This window comes from Aethalodelphis obliquidens, unplaced genomic scaffold, assembly GCF_003676395.1.
Source record: "Aethalodelphis obliquidens isolate GAN/ISIS:26980383/991018 unplaced genomic scaffold, ASM367639v1 scaffold68, whole genome shotgun sequence".
Taxonomy (NCBI): Eukaryota; Metazoa; Chordata; class Mammalia; order Artiodactyla; family Delphinidae; genus Aethalodelphis; species Aethalodelphis obliquidens.
Window position 1 is genome coordinate 5,403,819 of NW_020838012.1, and position 20,203 is coordinate 5,424,021.

General features: G+C 37.0%; 1 protein-coding gene across 16 annotated transcripts in view; it reads right to left on the reverse strand.

Annotated features, from left to right (window-relative positions):
- Window positions 1–20,203, reverse strand: part of RALYL (RALY RNA binding protein like) — an 836,785-nt gene that overhangs the window by 766,277 nt on the left and 50,305 nt on the right. For 4 of the 16 annotated variants that reach the window (XM_027089721.1, XM_027089719.1, XM_027089720.1 and 1 more), the window contains 2 exons: window positions 19,691–19,694; window positions 19,130–19,230 (listed from right to left, as the gene is read on the reverse strand). The exons of the other annotated variants lie outside the window; for them this stretch is intronic. In XM_027089721.1, the coding sequence (XP_026945522.1) occupies window positions 19,130–19,187 (58 nt within the window). In that variant the 5' untranslated portion in view covers window positions 19,188–19,230; window positions 19,691–19,694. The remainder of the gene's footprint in view (window positions 1–19,129; window positions 19,231–19,690; window positions 19,695–20,203) is intronic. 16 annotated transcript variants of the gene reach the window in all.

A 20,203-nucleotide genomic window follows, 5' to 3' on the forward strand; every position in this document is an offset into this window, starting at 1 on the left:
TATGATCTTGTCAAAGGAGCAATGTGATTCCAGAGCTCACATCTTCCTTCTCTGCATGTTACTATTTTCCTGTTTGGCCAATGTAATAAGGTACATACACCTATGACCACCAACAATGGCCACTAAGAATCTGCCTTACCCCTTTTACTCATTAAGAGGTGTTCCTACCATTAAGAGGTGCAGTCAGTTTCTCCTCCCCTTTTATCTGAACCGCCCTTGTGAGTTGCTCTAATCAACACAGTGTGGCTGATAATAAATGTGAGGTGATATCCCTGGACTTTAGAGTCAGGCCTGAATAGGACTGGCAGCTTCCACTTCTCTCTTAGAACCCTGAGACCACCACGCCATGAGATATCAAGCTAGCCATCTGGGCAGGCCACGTGGAGGAGAACTAAGCTGGAGCTCTGGCTGAAATCCCAGTCCTACCACCAGCTGAATGTATCTTTGTGACTGATGACATCTAAGACCAGCAGAGGAATAGTCAATACACAGAATCATGAGGAAAAAGAGAATTATTGTATTAAGCCACTAAGTTCTTTTTTTATATAAATTTATTTTTATTTATTTATTTGTTTATTTATTTATTTTGGGCTGCTTTGGGTCTTCATTGCTGTGTGTGGGCTTTCTCTAGTTGCAGCGAGTGGGGCTACTCTTCACTGCAGTGTGTGGGCTTCTCATTGCGGTGGCTTCTCTCTTTGCAGAGCACAGGCTCTAGGCACCCAGGCTTCAGCAGTTGTGGCATGTGGGCTCAGTAGCTGTGGCTTGCGGGCTCTAGAGCACAGGCTCAGTAGTTGTGGCTCACAGGCTTAGTTGCTCTGAGGCATGTGGGATCTTCCTGCACTAGGGCTCAAACTCGTGTCCCCTGCATTGGCAGGTGGATGCTTAACCACTGCGCCACCAGGGAAGCCCCAAGCCACTAAATTCTAATGTGGTTTGTTACACAGGGATAGGTAACTGAAATGATTGGTTTACTTCCTCATATGATCTTAACCTTACTGCAGGAAATATCTAACTTTAAGTGCAATCCTTCCTGTACAGCTGTCAGAGTAGGAACACAGAACATAATAAAATAAAATCCGTAATAGGTGTTTAATGCAATCCAGAATGACTCTTCTCTATTTCTAGCCTTTCCAGGGAATGTGCTGAAGCCAGATATCGCTGTCAAATCTGGCCACTGACCTACAATAGCCCGGGCTCCACTCTTGGGGATCCTGACATGGAATGCAGGGGGTATGCTCACATAGTGAGACGTTCACGCAGCCAGACTTTTGAAATATGTGGTGTGTTATCACTGTTTCTTCTTAGGCACTGTTTTATATGTATGCTTTTCTGTTGTCCTTGCTATTCAGAACAATCAAAAAAAATACAATAATTAAAAGTAGCATGAAAAAGCCAGGCAGTGGTTTGATCATTTAAAAAATTAACCATGCATAAAAGCATAAACAGGAAAAAACATATTTCTAAATGAATATCTAAATGAGCATGTACCCCGAATGTCCAAATCAGACCATTTCAGATATTTTTATCTATAAAAGAATGCTAAACTACCATGAGGAAGAGGATATTCTGGTCTCAAATTTCATGCTGATGGAGTATCCCTGTTCAAGTCGCTTAATTTCTTTATGCCTCATTTTACTGAACAATTAGAATGATAATCCCTATCCCTACATACATCACAGGACATTTGTTCAAATAAATGAGATAAAATATATGAAAGTACTTTTGAAGGCTACCCAAGAAGGCAGTTACTGACACATGATAAAAATGTAAGGCATGGGATACAGGAGTTGGAAGGGAATTTAGAAGTCAGGCTAAGCAACATCTCTTCTGCATTATCATTCACCTTGTGCTTAACCTACATTGTAAAGGCAGGTCATTTCATTTTCAGACAGCTCTAATTGTTAGTAATGAATTTAACTAATCTGCGTCCTTGTCACTTCTGCACTTTGACCCTATTTTATTCCTCCAGAGCAAAGAAGAACATTTCTATTCTACCCCCAGTTCAATTCAGTACAAAAGCATACTATCAAAAATTGAACTAGGACTTGGGCTACAGATATGAAAAATACACAATACTAAGATGAGGTCTGTGCTCTCACATCCATTGCAGGCTAGTGGAGAGAGGCACATGGATCAATAAATTAATGTGCTTCAGTGTGGTAAGTGCTGAAACAAAAAGGATGGGGCAGGGACACAGAGAACACAAAAGAGGGAATGATCCATCCACCTGGGACCATCAGGCAGGTAATCACAGAGAAGGTGTCTCTAAAATTGAGTCTTGAAAGGTAATTACGAGAATAAGTTAGTGGGGAAATATAAAAAAAATGAGTTTGTGAAAAAGCATAAATAGTAACAACCATTTAGTCATTTGCAGGTAGTTAACATGCTCCCAATATCACCTGGCTAAAAATTTCTTAAACTATTTACATTAACTTCTTGGTACATAATTTACAGATCTACTCATCACCCAGTCAAACTGGCATCATCTTCTGAATGTGTTACAGATCTGAAGAAGAATAAGGAAGAGGAGGAAAAACAACAATATACCAAGTTCTAGACACAAATTTTGAAATAGAGAATGTCTTTTGTTGATACCATCCAAGACAGCAATTAGTTTGTTTGGGTAGGAAAAGGAAGGGAGGGGAGGGACTTCTCTGGTGGCACAGTGGTTAAGAATCTGCTTGCCAATGCAGGGGACACGAGTTTGAGGCCTGGTCTGGGAAGATCCCACATGCTGCGGAGCAACTAAGCCTGTGAGCCACAACTACTGAGCCCACGTGCCACAACTACTGAAGCCTGGGTGCCTAGAGCCCATGTTCCGCAACAAAGAGAAGCCACCACAATTAGAAGCCCACATACCACAATGAAGAGTAGCCCCCGCTAGCCGCTCTCTGCAACTAGGGAAAGCCAGCACACAGCAACAAAGATCCAACGCAGCCAAAAATAAATTAAATTAATTAATTAAAATTTAAAAAAAAAGGAAGGGAGGGAAGGAGAGGTGCAAAGAAACTATCACTTGTGTACAAAAAATATCTAGTCCATCTTCAAACTAAGCCTTTTAAAGCCTGGCTTTGCTATCCTGTCTGTAGAGCTGGATTTAATATTTCAACCTAAATGTAACATTTCATATTTATTCCTCTAAATTATCATTTTGTTTTCAGACACTGATTCCAGTTAAATGAAAATAGCTGAATCTGACTCAATGCATGAGGCACTCATGCCATTCAGTTCATATCTGAAATCCTGAAAAGCCCACTCACTTTCTATGTGCTAATCTAAATCACTGATTAAAAAAAAATAAATAGCAGAAGAGAGTAATAAGCAAATCCCACTGCCACGATATTCCACTTTACTGAAAAATCTGATAAACCACACTCTGTGTGTGTGGCTACCTCAGCTCCCATTCTTCCAGCACCAAATAAGCTAATGATTCTCAAATTGATGTCTAAAGTCACTAGTTCTCCTCTAAGTTCCAGTACTGTATGTCTAGTTATCTTCCAGAATTTTCACACAGATACCCCACAAGGACTCTAAACCCAGTGTTGCAAAACATCTAGTTATTCCCATGTGTCCTCTAAACCTGCTTTTCCCCTGTTGCTATCCAACTTGCTTAAAGACAGCTTTATCCTAATGGTCTCACTTGAAACCATAACTCATTAATTTTTTTTTCATGAAAAGAGCTTGGTCCTTAAAATATAAATTAGTTTAAAATACTCACAAACCCATATGATTAACCAACATTTCATCCCACTTAAAATCTTTACTGAGAAAATGAAGCCAATGCAATTTCAGAAAATGTACTTATCCAGTTAGGAAAGCTTATAGAATCAAACAGAGAAAATATGCTTTTGGTATGATGTGAGTCTATTGCCTACTGCCCTGGAGTCACTCCCAGTCAACCAACAATTTACCACAAACCAAGCATGATATAATTTCTGACCTGGTATTAGAAGGCATATGTTAGTATCACCATGATGATGCTGATGAAAATGTATAATACCAAAAGATTTGTCTGCTATGAATTTTAGCATTTTATGGCTGTACTTGGCATTTCGCAGTCCCATTAAATAATTAAGTGGGTCTTCATTTCTTCCAAGTGTCATTGTTCTAAGTATGACCCTTCAACTCCAGGCATAGCCTTTGGTAATTGGAATTTAAGTAGGCCAAAAAAATGAAATCCTGCATAAATTTTCCACTATAATTCGAAGATTCAATAATCTGTGACCTAATGCTCCATAAAGTAATTCAGGCTGAAAGTGGGGCTCTACCAACCACCTGAATGTGTTCCAATTACCTTTACTGACAATATTGTTCACAAATATTTTTTCCCAGCAAGTTTTCTTTATTTTAACAAGAATAAAAATTTTTGTCAAAAATTTAAACTTTTTAGGGGACTTCCCTGGTGATCCAGTGGGTAAGATTCCAAGCTCCTAATGCTGGGGCCGGGGTTTGATCCCTGGTTGGGGAAATAGATCCCACATGCATGCCACAACTAAGAGTCCACATGCCGCAACTAAAGATCCCGCCTGCTGCAACTAAGACCCGGCACACCCTTAATTAATTAATTAATTAATTAATTAAATTAAACTTTTTAAAATCTCTACTTCTCAAAAGTTTATATTCAGAATCAAAAACCATTTAATAAACACCTGCTGTGTTCAGACATTTACACCTCATAAGATTCTTATAAGGTACATAGTTTTTGATAGGTACAGAAGAAAATGGGTAAGGTTATGACTCAGGGGACAGAAGCCTGGTTCATTTCCTAGGCTTACATGTTATCTGCTTCGATAAATTGCTTGTAGTTGAATTTCCTGTTATGGTATCTACTCCCTAGAGTTGTGTGAGAATTAAGACATTCATGTAAAGCCCTTAGAATAAGAAAAGTAAACTGGGACACACAAAGAGAGGTTAAATCACTTGTTGAAAGTTATATAGTCAAGAAGTAGCACTTCCCTGATTCTGATAACTTTCTGTTACCTGATTCCAGTTCACTTTCTCTACCACAACTGCATGAATATTCCTTTTTTTTAAGATGTAGACGAGATGGGGACATCAATTAGAGCCAAGATTACTCTAAAGATTCTCAGAACAGCAAGCACAGCCTTTAGAAGTTGTTTTATGTCAGAGAATATCTTTTAATGTAAGTCACTCCCACTTATTCCACAGGAAACCTTTTGCCTGCTGTTTGATTTAAGAAAACGCCTTGACTTAGTGAAAACTGATGTGTAAAAATACAAGTTTCTGCTGGCAAATAAAAAATGCTTTTCAGAAATGGGAAATGTTCTTCTTCGTGGAAGAACATATGTTCAGAGAAAAATACCCAGCATATACTTTTGTATGTAACTCCACTCAGCTTACACATTTGAGGATATCATATTAAGGCTAAAAACTAGAACAGAGATGTGGCAACCTGCAACAGCTGACAGATGTCGGCAAACAAGCCAATGCATAGAAACCTTCTCCAACCTCAGAGATAATTACACCCTTCACCAGTATTCAGACATACCCTTTGCAACTCTGGCCTTTGGTGGACCTGTTAATTGTGGAAAATTGCTTCTTTTGCTATGACGCTGGGTATTTCATGATATTCAATCCATGTTTTTCAACATATTTTTAATTGAAACCTTACTCATAATTATAATAATTTTGTTAAGTGGTATCCTTACTTATGTTCCTGTTTACTAAAGGGGAAAAAATCTTCTAATTTAGTCTACAGTGATATTATATGCAAATCTCATTCATTCATCTATTTCCATAAAATTGGTTTTGAAAAACTTAAAAAAAAAATTCCTGAAAGAAAAAAAAAAAACTCTACATGAGTGAATTTAAGCACATACAGAGTCATTTTGGATGTGCAGTTACAATTTTCATGACTTCATTTTACACAAATATTTTATTGAGTGTCTACTGTTAGGCAACATTTTATGGATAGAAACACAAATAAGGAAAATTTTCTCTATAAGAAAGTTAAACTCTTAAGTCTGGACCTCAAAGCCTTCCACACAACAGTCCTAACAGAACTCTCCAGAATAACTGGTACTAACCTCCATCAATGACCTGGAGCATCAGTTAAACCCAGCTTCTTTTGAATTTTCAAATACACTCTGAACTTACATACTCCACATATTTTTTTCTAAAATGTGTTTTTTTCACATGCTTCTTCCAATGCTGTCTAAGTTTAACATACTTTTAACGTTATCTCAAATAATCCTTCCATGATCTCCACCAACCAGAAATAGTCCTTTTCCAGCAGTTGTAAATCCCTTTTGCATGACGTCTCAGGCTTTACAGTCTAGTCATCTAGGTTTGGTAACTCTTTGGTACTATAAGGGAAATTCGGGAAGGCAGAGTCTGCATCTAAAGTTGTATGTCCTCTACAGTCTGGTACATTACCTAACACATAAAAGTTATTCATTAAGTACTCTTTGAATTAAGTTTTTAAAATAATTACGATTTTCGGCGTAAGCATGCATCATTTTGTGATACAAAACTGACATACCTTTACATTTTCATTTCATTTAACATATACACACTTTAGAATTCCCATAGTACTGATATTCTGGAACTCAGAATACGTTTTCAAAAGCCAAAGGCAATTGGAGTCCTCAGGAAGAATACTTAGGCTAGGCACAGTTAAAGGAGAAATAACCCATCCCTCCCACCAAGGCAATTGACTTCCCTGATCACAGGGCCTGAAGATCCTACAGACTTTTCTAGATCAGCCAGTTGTGGGAACTGTGTTAGTCAGGGTTCTCCAAAGCAATATATATAATGTTACTATAGGAATTGGCTATAATAACGTTATATATATTGCTTTGGAGAACCCTGACTAACATGGAAGGAAGTGAAAAATGAGACACAGATATTTTTAAAGAAAAGACCAGAACACATGGCAAAGAAATAACATTCAAAAATAAAATACTTTAATTCAAAACCTGAGTTTGAAAACTGAAAGGGATTACTGATTATATTTCAACTTAATTTTTAAAAATTGCTTTATTATTGCATTTTTTTTCTCTTTATTTCAAGGGATAAGGGGGGAAAAGTCCAGATTAAAACAAAACAAAAAACAGGTCATATACATAAGGAATCATGTTTGCCTCAGACTTCTCCTCTTCACCACTAAATTGTAAAAATCACTCAAGCAGTGTCTACAGAAACAGTAGCTATCCATGAGCCAGATGGGGCTTACAGTCATTTTTTCCTTCCCCACTTAAAAACAAATTGAATATGAATGCCTTCAAAATAGGTCTGCACCTCTCCCTTTTGCCATAGACTTTATCTAAATATCTTATAACTGATACACTTCATGATTTAACTTCCAGCTTGGACCCTGCATACATTTGTGAGTTCCCTTTAATCTGTAGTCTACAGAGAATTTTTAAACTAATTAATATTGGAATTCATGTCTGAGGCAAAAGAACTTGTCTTCTGATATTCATGGCACTCTTAAAACTTATATCCCAAACTAAGCACCAGTTGTCTAGAAATAAAATAGATAAGAAGAATAGGCAAGACATGGTTTACTAACAGTGTCAACAGAGTATTAAAAGTTTCTCTCTGTGTTTGTCTTACACTACAAAATATAATTGTGAATATCTGTGTCTTAAAGATAAAAACATGACAGTTAACTTTAATATTATATCAACAAAACCTGTGAAATAGGTGAGTGGGGGCATAGGAGCAATAAAGAGTGCTAATTCTTTCATTCTGCCCTCTAATAGTTGATATAATTTCCCCATTAACATTAACTTAGGTTTAAGTAAAGTATTTAAAGTAAAATGGAATAGGTGAATCTGTAACAGAAGGTAAATCTTCTCTCCAAATCATTAGAGAGAAAAAATAAAAGGAGTGAAAATAAATTTCACACATCAAAAGAAGGAGGCAAATCATAAACAAATGAAGCAGAAAACAGTAAATTTTAGAGTCTAACAGCTCTAGCTCTTATTAGCAATAGTAAATGAATTAATGCTCTTATTAAAAGACAAAGATTTGAAGACTGAAAATAAAAATCAACCATATGTGCTTTCATAAAAAACTATTTAAAAGAAAATATCATATAAGATAAGATTAAATATACACATGATTATTAATTTCAGTCAAAGTGGAATTTTTTTAAAGAATGTATTTTTTAGTATCAGCCCCCTTAACTAAATTCTAGACTCCAAAAATGGAGAGAAGTTTGTTTATTTTTTAAATCACAATTTAATACTCTGACCTAAATCACAGTGGGAACTCATTAAATATTGAACAGATGGGGGAATGGATGAATGAAGGGCAGGGTGAGCAAATGAATGAAACATGGCCCAAACACCCTGCCTGGCTCCAGTTGTAAAGAATTCTTCCTTCATCTGTTACACTTCCTACACTCTGCTTCCATAGGACCTTTCATAGACCTTTCCCATAACATTTTCTCCAACTGCAGTTATCAGCTTGTTTTTTCTCTTTCCCACTAGTCTGTAAGCTCCTTGAAAGCAGTGACTACATATTATATACCAATATTTCTAGCCCTCATGTTTATTAAATGAACTTCCTTGTATCTAGGTGCAGCTTCCTACAACAGGGAGATTAAAATACCAATAAATGTAATATAAAATATGATGAATGTTATCAGAAATGAATGACTAAGTCACATAACACAGTATGCCAAGTGCTGTGCAGAGTGCTTATGCACATATTAACTCATTTGTTATTCCAGTATCTCCAGGTTGAAGGTCCCATTTATCATTCCCATTTTACAGAAGAGGCAGTTAAGACATAAAGGGATAAAATAACGTGGTCCATGTCACACAACTAATAAATGGCAGGGCTTCCCTGGTGGCGCAGTGGTTGAGAGTCCGCCTGCCGATGCAGGGGACACGGGTTCTTGCCCCGGTCCGGGAAGATCCCACATGCCGTGGAGCGGCTGGGCCCGTGAGCCATGGCCGCTGAGCCTGTGCTCCGCAACGGGAGAGGCTGCAACAGTGAGAGGCCCACTTACCGCAAAAAAAAAAAAAAAAAAAAAAAGACTTGTAAACATCACTTAGAGTTTCTTTATCTGTCATATTGCGTACAAGGAACACTCCTTCAACATTACTTTTTAGAATTTTAAGAAAATATTTAATATCGGGGAATTAGGAGCAATTAGCTTTGCAAAGAAGGTATAAAAATCATCTGACATGCCTGAGTAGAAGTAGACAAGGGAGATACTGTTCCAAAGTATGACTTTAGAATGGTTGCTTTCTAATATACTAAGGTTGGAAACAGAAATTGGGCTACTTGGCACTCTATTTTCTATTCATTACACCCTATTTTGCCTTTAACTTGCTAATAAATCTGTAGTAAAAGTCTCTAAGAAAGTACATGGCAGACTCTGTTTTAAAAAAAATCACCTTTCATACTAAGGAAAATCAGTATAGACTATAGTATTAAATTTTGTGTGTGATTTTTTCAAGCAACTAAGCAGTATGTTTATACTATTTGTTTCCATTTTTTTAAACAAAATCCACATAGTTCCATATTTCTATCTTGCAATTTCTTATAAATTAATGTACTAAGCAAAGTTTTGTATATAACAATATCCAAAATGGCCATTATTTCACGGGCTAATAGAATAAAAGACATTTAAAACTGGAACACAACATCACCACACTAAATTTGAATATAAATTAAGTAGATTATGTATGAAACATGAAGCTAGGACACACCTGAAGTTCTGCTTTCTACCAACCAACTGCTCAGATGCTTATGTGGATTTGAGTTCAAAGAGAAAAATGTTTAACAATCCAGAACAAGATATTAACTGTTATTTGACTGTCTTGGTATCAGTTGTTGATTGTTAGAAAGCCTGTTTCCCTAAAATTAAAAAGTATATGTATGTAAGTAGATTTTCAGTTTCCTTTCTATATTATCTTAGCTATTTAATGAACTAAGACATTGGACTTTGTGATAAACTAATTTAAAATGAAACTAAAACCAGAAATTCTGTACCAATATTTTTATAAATTTTGGACTTGTTTCCCAAACATTTTCCTTAATGTAAGAAATTTAGCTTTTTATATTTTTCCTGTTATTGTGTTATTAGTAGCTCACTTATGTGTGTATAAAGAAAAAAACATTGCACTGAAAATAATAACAAATACATCAGGTATTATTTTTCATATTTTCTCTCAGGGAATTTTTTTCAAGACTTAGAATCTTCTCTAAATGTAGTATAGTATAGTGAAGAAGACATTCTCTAAGACATCAAGAAACTGAGTTTGGTCCTGGACTTGAAAATTCTCATAGCATCCTTTGATTTTCTAGAACTCAGCTTAGTTTACTATAAAATGCAAAGTGAATCCTCAACTCTTTTTCAATTTTAAGACTATAGAATTCCACATTCATCTGTTATCACTTCCTCAAGTCTTTGTATTAAAAAAAAAAAGTAGAATTGTAAAAGTCAAGTTAAAAGTTTCAGTTACTATCTCAGAAATGTGTTGGTAAAGTTATAAATTTTAATAGCTTATTGATAAAATTTAAGTTGCTGGGGAATCTTAAAGAGGAAGTTTTAAATGACAGTTGTACTGTGGTTACTCTTCATTGATGTGGATCTCAGATAGATGAGAAATAACCGTTTATGTGATCTCTTCCACTACATCTGTTTAATTGAAAAATTTAGAGAAATCCGAATAAGTGTCAAGTAACTGTATCTGGCCAACTATAGTAAATTCTACTGGGGCAAAGGAAGAACATAGTAACTTTATAATTTAGTTAGTCAAATTCCAGGTACTCTTCTTTTAATTTCTTACTTCAATTTGGTAAGGCCAGATTTTTAAAAAGTATCTCTTTTCTTCTATTTTTATATTCATCTGTTTCACTATTGTCTGCATAGATCATTGTCGTTCATGGTGTTGTCCTTTTTATCACAATGAATAACTACTTTTGTTCAAGAAATAGTTCCTCCATGACTATGAAATAAATAAATATATAAGAAGAGAGGCATGAATAAAAAGTGATGTTTCTTTCTCCCTCTTTTTCCCATCCCCTCTCTTTATTGATTCTCAACTCAAAATCTCCAATAACATCATAAGAGATAACGAGAGAGGGTTAAGGGGAAGAATTTTTTCCCCATCTGCAGCTTCACAATGTAAATCTACAACCAGGAGAAAAAGTTTTGGAGGTGAACCCAGGATGACTAAGGACTATGCAGAGGCAGACTGTATTCACAGCAAGAGAAGAGGGGATCAAATTACTGCTGCTATTTTAGGGAAACAATATTAGAATAATCATTAATGATGTCTGAATTCTGACAACCAGGAGCTCCTAAGTGTATTAAGAGGGACGGATCAGGTGTTATCCCCTGGGAAAGGCATGGCATTGTTTGCCTATCAGCAGATTATTTGGCCCAGGTTTGATACAGTTATTGAGTACAACCATTACTGACTTAATCTTTACTTTTAATTACTCCCATGAGCCCCTGAATCATCCTCAAGCTGTAAGACTAGACCTGGTAAATTTCTTTATGAATATTCTGAAGAGATGGCTTGGGACAGCCTGATGTACCCAACCAAACTTGATCCAGTCAGATATTTTACTACCTAGCATATTAATTAGTGATCCTATTTTTTTCCTCTTAGGTACATAAAGGAATCCCTTAAGCAAATTAAGGAAGGAATAAAGCCACACGAACCTTATTGCTGATTATTATTATTATTATTAATATGGCTGTAATTTATTAGTTCAGTAATATTAAGCGTAAAAATTGTTAATATTTTGAAACTTTTCACTTAACAAAGAGCTTTTATAAAACATATTCACCTGACATAATAATACATAGAGGGATTTTTTTCCATTGGGTGTTTTTTTAAGAGTTATAAATTAATGCAAAGCTAGGTTAGTCTGGGTCCCACCGTTTACTAAATTTGCATAACTGAAACTCTGGCAGACTCTTTTTACTGTTATCCCTGCCTAAACAGCAGAACTGTGAGCTGGTTCACTTAGTTTAGACATGTCTGGATTATTACACTTGAAGGGATACTTTATTCCAGGTTCTTGGAAAATAATAAAAGAAAGTATTTTTAGAAAAGAACTTTATAATAGAATTTAGAATAACTAAAACTAAACTACAGATTTACTTAACAATTCACTAATAACTAACACCTGCATTCTATCATGTACTACAATCTTCTAGGTTTGGGCCAAGTTTTTTACACAATTACATCATTAAATCATTGCACAAAGTTGCAGGAATAAACTTCAAACAGACCTAAATCTTTGACTTGCTAAAAGACACAGGTGTTCTAACCTTGAGGAAAATGCAGTAAGATGTTGGGAGTGTTAGTTACATGCACCTAATGAGCAATTCATAAATATTGCTACAAGGCAAAAGGGGCTAAGGCATCACATAAGAATGGCAAGGTAAACACCAAGAAAGACCAGCCACATGGGCGGCCTTCCAGTCAGGGGAATGCTGGGACACCTCTGACGTACCTGAAGGTCTGGGACATTTGCTCCTCTAATGGGGATAAGGAGGAAAGCCTCCTGCTTTGCACAACCCCTGCCACCCAGTTAGGTTCTTGTAAACTTCCTTAAGTTAAACAAATTTGTATATTTGGCCTGTGCTGTCTTTCCACAAATTATCATCACCATTTTGACAATCACACAGATGCTATAAAAAGATATTTCTAGGCAACTTATTTTACAGTTGAGGGATCTGAAGGCCACATTGCCTAAGTTCATGTAGTTAGGAAGTGGTAGAAGTAAGATTTGGACACAGCTAGTCTCACTCCAGAGCCTGTGTTGTCAACCTTCATGCTTTCAAAGGGCCATATACGACTTATGACACTTAGAAAATAATACTGGTGGATGATAAAGTCTTTTTTTCTAGAATTGGTGAATTCTTCTACTCAGTGATGTTGAAAAGCATCCATCCATGTCTTTCCTCCAAAGCCAGCTCTTTAGTCCATGCCACCAAAACTTCTCACCCGGACTATGGCCACAGCCTCCTGCAGGTCTATCCTCACGTATACCTCCTCACTACCAAACAGGTCTCCAAGCAGAAGCCAAGTTCAGCTTTTGGACCCTGCCCAGTTCTCCAGCCTTATCTCAGACCACTTCCCCACATCAACATTGCTCTAGCCACATTGGCAGCCTTCTGTCTGTTTCTAAATGTGCTATGGTCTTTCCCATCATGTCTTCTATGACAGTTCCCTCTTTCTTTACCTGGCAGTCTCTTATTTCATGCATACCCCTGAGTCTGCCCTTCTCCAGGCTAAATATTTACTTTAATTGTAATAAATGTTCTTATGAAAATACGTCATCCAAAACTACTGAAGCATATTAGACGTGGTAAGTCATATGCATATGCTCAAAGAGCTAATGACAATAATAACAATAAGACAACAATAGAAGATTTCCTCAGTATCTAAATTACTTCCTTTGAGCATTTTGTATATGAAGCCCTGTCTGAATCAGAGTCTGCAAGCAGAATTTGCCAGATTGCTTTTAGAACACCAAATAAGAAGTCTAAATTCCCTTATACTTATTACACTTTGGTAAAATTATTTGTTGATAACTCAGTTTGTTCTAATAAACAATGTGTCAGAAGTTGCTAATTATTTTCCAATACCCATTCTCTTCTTCCTTTCACTGAGACAATCTTCTCAATGGGTCTTTTTTTTTTTTTTTTTTTTTTTTTTTTGTGTTGGGCGCTCTTTTTTTTGTTGTGTCTTCTCCCGTTGTGGAGTACAGGCTCCGGACGCACAGGTCCAGCAGCCATGTCTCACGGGCCCAGCCGCTCCGCGGCAAGTGGGATCTTCCCGGACCGGGACACGAACCCCTGTCCCCTTCATTGGCAGGCGGACTCTCAACCACTGCACCACCAGGGAAGCTCTCAATGGGTCTTTTGTGCTTCTGCACATCTTACTAGCAGAGAAACTTACTGTCCTTTGTTCCAGACTCTCTTTCCAAAAGTGTTTGTATACCAAACAACCTGATGAGTTAGACAGTGCCTCCCTCTGGAACAAGGGTAAATTCTTTGATGGCAAGTATGAGAATAAAGATCATGCTGCCTTCCAGTACAAAGTTGGAGCAAGTTTGTTTGCAACCCCTTGAAAAGGCTGAGTTTCCTAAGCCTCCTCAGCTGTCATGTATACCTACTACATGTGCAGCACCCAACTAAGTTACTCCACCCCTCCCCCATGCCCTCCATGGGTCTTAAGGAGAAGAGTAACAATGTGAACTTGAAAATCATGCTGCCTGCTATGCCCTGAGTAACAGTCTTTCGCCTCTAACCTGGGAGTCTTGTATCTTCTGCCAGCATCTGAGATGCTGAGAACACGTTAAGAGCAACCTCAGATGCTTTACAGGTCTTCACAGATTCCAAGTAACGGCCAGCATCCATCTTTAGATGTGAGTGTAGGAGACTTCTGATGATTCTGGCTCCCAACTTCTGATTCTTCCAGCCAATCCCCAGATACTAGCAGAGACTAGCCACAGCTACTGTGCTGTCTGCATTCATGACCCACAAAAGTGAGAGATTATGAATGATCATTTGTGTTTTAAGCCAATATGTTGTGTGGGAACTGGGTTAGCACAAAAGACAACTAAGACCTGGGAGTGAGGTGCTGCCCTAACAAAAACCTAAAAATGTTTCAGCGGACTTGGGCCTATATGGTGGGGAGAAGATGGGAGAGTTTTGAAAAAAATCTGTTAGAGGAAGCCTGATGGCCTTCAGGATGACTTAAAGGAAAGTAAAACCATGATACTGAAAACTGGAAGAAAGAAGACCTTTGCCCTGTGGGACAACTCTGGCTACTTAATGCTGTTCAGAAAAATCTGCCTGTGTACTTGGATAAACATAAAAAGGGAAAATAATGCAATGGTGCACAACTTCATATATACAGTTTGCTTGGCCAATAAAATTATTTGAAGCATAGAATATAAAGGGAATATTAAACAGTTCTCCTTAACGTTAAAAAGTTTGCAATCCTCTCTTGTCATGATACTTTATTTTTCCTGAGAACCAGTGGGAAAAGTATAAGCTTTTGAAACAAGCCTCATTCAACCTTAGTTGAATCTCGATGTCTTTATATGTTAAATGGGATAACTACACAGGCTTACTGGGAAGTTTATTTTAAAAACAGCAGTAATAATATAGTTGCTTCTATTTCATTGTGGCAGATTGAACTTGTATGGCCATCTCCTGTCCTTCCTCCTAAATTAGTAAGTTGGTAACAGAGAACAAAATTGTACTAAGCTACATGGACAAAGTGATAAGAAGAAAGAAAAGAACAAGAAAGAGAGGCATACCCATTTAAGTTTAGGGAAAGCACTTAGAAGAATAACAACTGGAGTTAGCAGAGCCAAGCCAGTCTGACTTTAAAGAGAACTAGCAAAGAGAGGGGCACTGATTCATGTCCTCCAGAATCCCTAACTCAGAATGCAGGTCCCCAACTCATGAACCCCGATAGGGACACCCTCAGGCTGCTACACCATGACTACACAATCCTGCAAAGGGGCTATCTCCTAAGAAACAAAATCTGAGAGACCCTGGAGGGGAGGACCTTCGGCATAGCAAAGGGAAGAATAAGGCAAATTAAGTCATGAAGCAAATTTGTGGAGGAGGAGCTGTAATTGAGTCTATATATTTAACTATGGGACCCTTAGCTCTTTTCTCCCACTGAGCTTCCAGAACTTGGATAGAGAGGTACACACCTCCCAGATAGAAAACTAAAGTATTCCACTCTGGAAAATCTGATGAACTTCAAAGAAAAATTCTGGGGATACTGATGCTTGGAAGAGCTCATCGATAGACAGTTCAGCCCAGATCACTGGTTCCTCTCTAGGAAACCCAGCAGCTGTCCCGCCCACCATGTTCCCACTTAATTGTCCAACCCCACCCCAAGCACACAGAGCTTTAGTGCCTTACTGTTACATATCAACATAACTAGGGATCATGAGACATTTGAGGATGCTCCCAACACACACAAAAATGGGAGACCAACGAAAACAAGAAGAAAAATAAAACCAGGAGGAAACAGAGACCATGAAAGGAAAGAAAAAATTACAAAGAGCAATCATACTGACAATGCACCTTAACTTACTAAAAGTTGTGGGGAAATATGAGGAGGGGAAGTATCTCGGTGTGTGTGCTCATGCACATGTGCATGATTGTGTGTGTATGTGCATATTTGTTTAAGAGAAAAGGTATGTGTAATAGAAAATCAATGCCTGTATTATTTTAATATATGCAGGCAAATATTAAAAGAAATATTTAAGAGAACTAAAAGTGCTTTTCCCTTTTAATACAGGGAGATAGAGGGTGGGATTTTTTCTTTACAAGCTTATTACTACTATTATATTTTTAAGCTATGTGCATCTATTGTTTTAACTTAAAAATACATATTTTTAAAATGCACAGTGCTGCTCCTAGGATATAATTGGTTCTCAAATTTGATCCTCTTTAGTTTACCCTTTCCATTGTTTCGGGTTAAGCTGAAAAGTCTATTGCTTAGCTGGAAAGAGTTTAAAAGTTACTGACTCAAGGTTCCCACAAATGGTTAATGCACACCAGTCTTGCCTTGAGAACATAGTTAACCATGAGGGTGAAACAGAGTTCGAAGCACTCTCTCTTCTCTCAGAAACACAATAGCACTTTCTGTCTATTTTATGCATGTGGCAATGAGTCATGCTATCATTTGTGACATTTCTTGTATCATCTTGAAGCATTAAATTTCCCTACAACAATGCATGTTCTTTGAAGATATTTATTTCTTTGTAACAGCGTTACACTTAGTAGGCACTCAATAAATATCTGTTGATTGGAATTGATTATAGGAAAGAGGCCAAGACTTTCAATATTCTAGATCTCAGGAAGTCAGGAGGTCAAAATCAGCAATACCTCAATTGACATTAATTAGAATTTTAGAAGACAGTCTAACACACCAGATCAGAACTGAAGAGAATTCTAGATAGAATGATTTTCTGGAAAACTCCAAATTTTCACATTATTTAACTTCTAAATAAAGATAACTAATCAAGAATATAATTGTCACTTAATTTTATACTTTTATAAATCAGCTAAATTCACAGGCTAGGGGAAATTTTTTTGTTATTCATTTGTCTCAATTCTGGTTTAGGAAATATATATAATTTTTACAGCCTACAATAATACTGACAAACACTGGTAAATAATTTTAGAAAATAGTCATTTCTGCAAGTGATTCTTCAATGATGAATTAAAATACTGGCTTTCTATTTTTCATCTATCACTTTTTCACTGTAAAATCCATTTTGAGGAAAAAGCACCAGATATGATTCAGTATTTTGGCACATACACCAGAGACAGAGTGCCTTAGTGTGAATCTTGGCAGCTACTAGCTGAGTGATCTTGAGTAAGTTATTATCCTCACTGTACCTCACTTTCCTATTAACCTCACTGCACCTCACTTTCCTCATCTGTAAAATGGACATAATAATTACTATGTCACACTGCCATGAGGACTCAATGAGCTGACACACGTCAAGGCTTTGAGCAGTGCCAGGAACATTATAAACACAATGTAGCTATTTTTAAAAAGTTTTCTGCAGATAAGCATATTCTAATTTACGACGTATTTACTGTTCTGATGCAATTAGAAAATGCCCCAATGGTTCAATGCATGACAGGGATCAATTACAGTTATCAAAATAGCAGAATATTTTTATTTGAGTTGATCATGAATGAATGATCAGCTATATAAACGTTCAGTTGGTGAGAATTTGTTCAGCCCCCTATGATGAAAACATCTTAATTTTTAAAAAGACATTTCCTATTAACTCTGGAAGTGTCAAACCAAAAACAGGGGGGGAAACCAACAATGTGATTGGGTAGCTTCATGCTGTTTTTATATGTTGATCCCCAGTATGTATAAGAGAGGAAGCTGCTACATATTACAGGGCCGTCTGGTGTCTGATATAAGATGCCTTTATCGGGCTTCCCTGGTGGCGCAGTGGTTGAGAGTCCGCCTGCCGATGCAGGGGACACGGGTTTGTGCCCCGGTCTGGGAAGATCCCGCATGCCACGGAGCGGCTGGGCCCGTGAGCCATGGCCGCTGAGCCTGCGCGTCCGGAGCCTGTGCTCCGCGACGGGAGAGGCCACAACAGTGACCGGCCCGTGTACCGCTAAAAAAAAAAAAAAAAAAAAGATGCCTTCATCTCTTTGACAGCTGAGGTCAAGTCCATGGTTCACAGTATAGCTTCTAATTCTGACCCGGAAATAGGATGAATGGTATAGATTGTCATAAATCTAGACCATGTGGAATTCATTGTATTTTTTATTAGAAAGCCAGAATTAACACACTGAGAGGCAGCAGCTGCCACTGTGCCTTCTGCTTTCAGGTTGCTGTTACCCTGTGTCCACTCTGAACGTTATCCCCCACTAAGCCCCAAGGGAGAAGCTCTCAGGTTCCCCTTTCTCCTCCTCACACCCTGTCACTGCTGCCTCCAAGGCTTTCACTCTCCCATCTTCCCCACTGCCTCCCAGCTAAGCTCAGTCAACACACCTCTCTGATCTGATTCACTGGACTCATATGAATTTCAAGACAATATAAAAAGGAAAGTTATCCTCTACTTAAAATGTGAGTCTTTCTGCTATAAGGTAAGGAACAGCTGGCTGACGTGCTCTAGTTCACAGAGCAAACATTAACTGTGCACCTAGGATGCATAAAGCATCATGAAAAGTTCTGGAAAAAAATATGTACCCCCACTTTTGATAATAGACAATTATAGTCTTTTGAAGGAGAAAGGGTAGATCATACTTCAAAATATTTTAATTTTGCTAAATGCTATACAAGCAATTTTAGATTAATTTTATGACTGAAATTAATGTCTTCTTACAAGTTCATATTTTAACAGCTATTTTCCAAATACTTTTATTTTTAGAAGGAACGTTTTTTTTTGAGATGATGTTTCTTTTTCTTATATTTCCCGGTTTTATCAACTCTTGTTTCATATCCTCTAGTTTTTTTGTCCATTCATATTCTGAGTCTTAGAATTCCCAATTTTGCAATGCTCTTTCACATATGCAAATATTGGTTTAATGATATTTATTTCATGTTACATTTTGTTCTACTCTGTGGATGGTACTTGGGAAGTATAATCATCTGATAAAAATATTAATTCTTACTTTTTATTTTCTCCTTACAGTAATGTACTTTGGATATTGCTTGATATTTTCTATTCATTTTAAATGATCTTGGGATTTTGTGCCTCAACAAGAAAATAGTTCTATCCAGGAATGAAGGATTTGAAATTTTTTAGTGTTATTGTTCAAGAGTACCTTCTTCTTTGGTATAATAAGTGTATTTCATTATACTAAAATATAATACATTTTATTATATTGTGCTTTTAATTAACTATTTAATTTAAAAGTGTTTTTTTTTAATTAACTATTAAGCAGAAAGAGGATGATGCATTGTATGATTGCATGATACTCTTTCCCCTCTTTAATACCTGTGATTTCTACCAACTGCTTCTCTCCTTTCCTTCATCTCTCAGCCCTTAAGGGTTCCTCCTCTTTTCATCTCACCCTTAGGCAATGTCTTCCTAGGCTGCTGCCACCTTCCTTATATTCCCCAGTAGCCAGGGTTGTGATCCACCAGGTGCCTGACCTGTTCTCAGTACTTCTCCCTCCTTCTTGGGAATCATCTTATCTGTGTTTACACCAGCAAGATCCTCATGAACTCACCTGTCTACTGCTCAGTCTCCACCTGATTCTCCATTCCAGCACGGGCTTTGGAACTGGATGTGCGGATGTCATATAATTTATTTCCCATTTAGAAGTACATTGAAGTCTGCTGTATTCTTCATTTCCTAGTTACTCTGTAGGCATGGATTATAAGCAGTCTTACTTGCTCTCCTCATTGATTTCTTTCTTTTTTTCTTTCTTTTTTTTTTTTTTGGCAGGATGTTTGGAGAGACTAAATTTAGAGAGCCATCATTATCCTGTAGGAATCTAGATGATTTACCATTTAAGAACCACACAGGTTTATTTACTAATTAGGAATTAGTTCAATAAATTACATTATATCATACTCTTTCCTTCAGTTTAATAAACTTTAGGTAAAGTACATGTCATCTCCCATTATTTTGTTATTTTCTACACTTGTCTTAAGCCTGGAACCATATTCCTTTTGTTTCCAACTTTTTCTTTTGCATTTTTACTATGTCTGTCTTTTTTTTTTTTTTTTTTTTTTTTTTT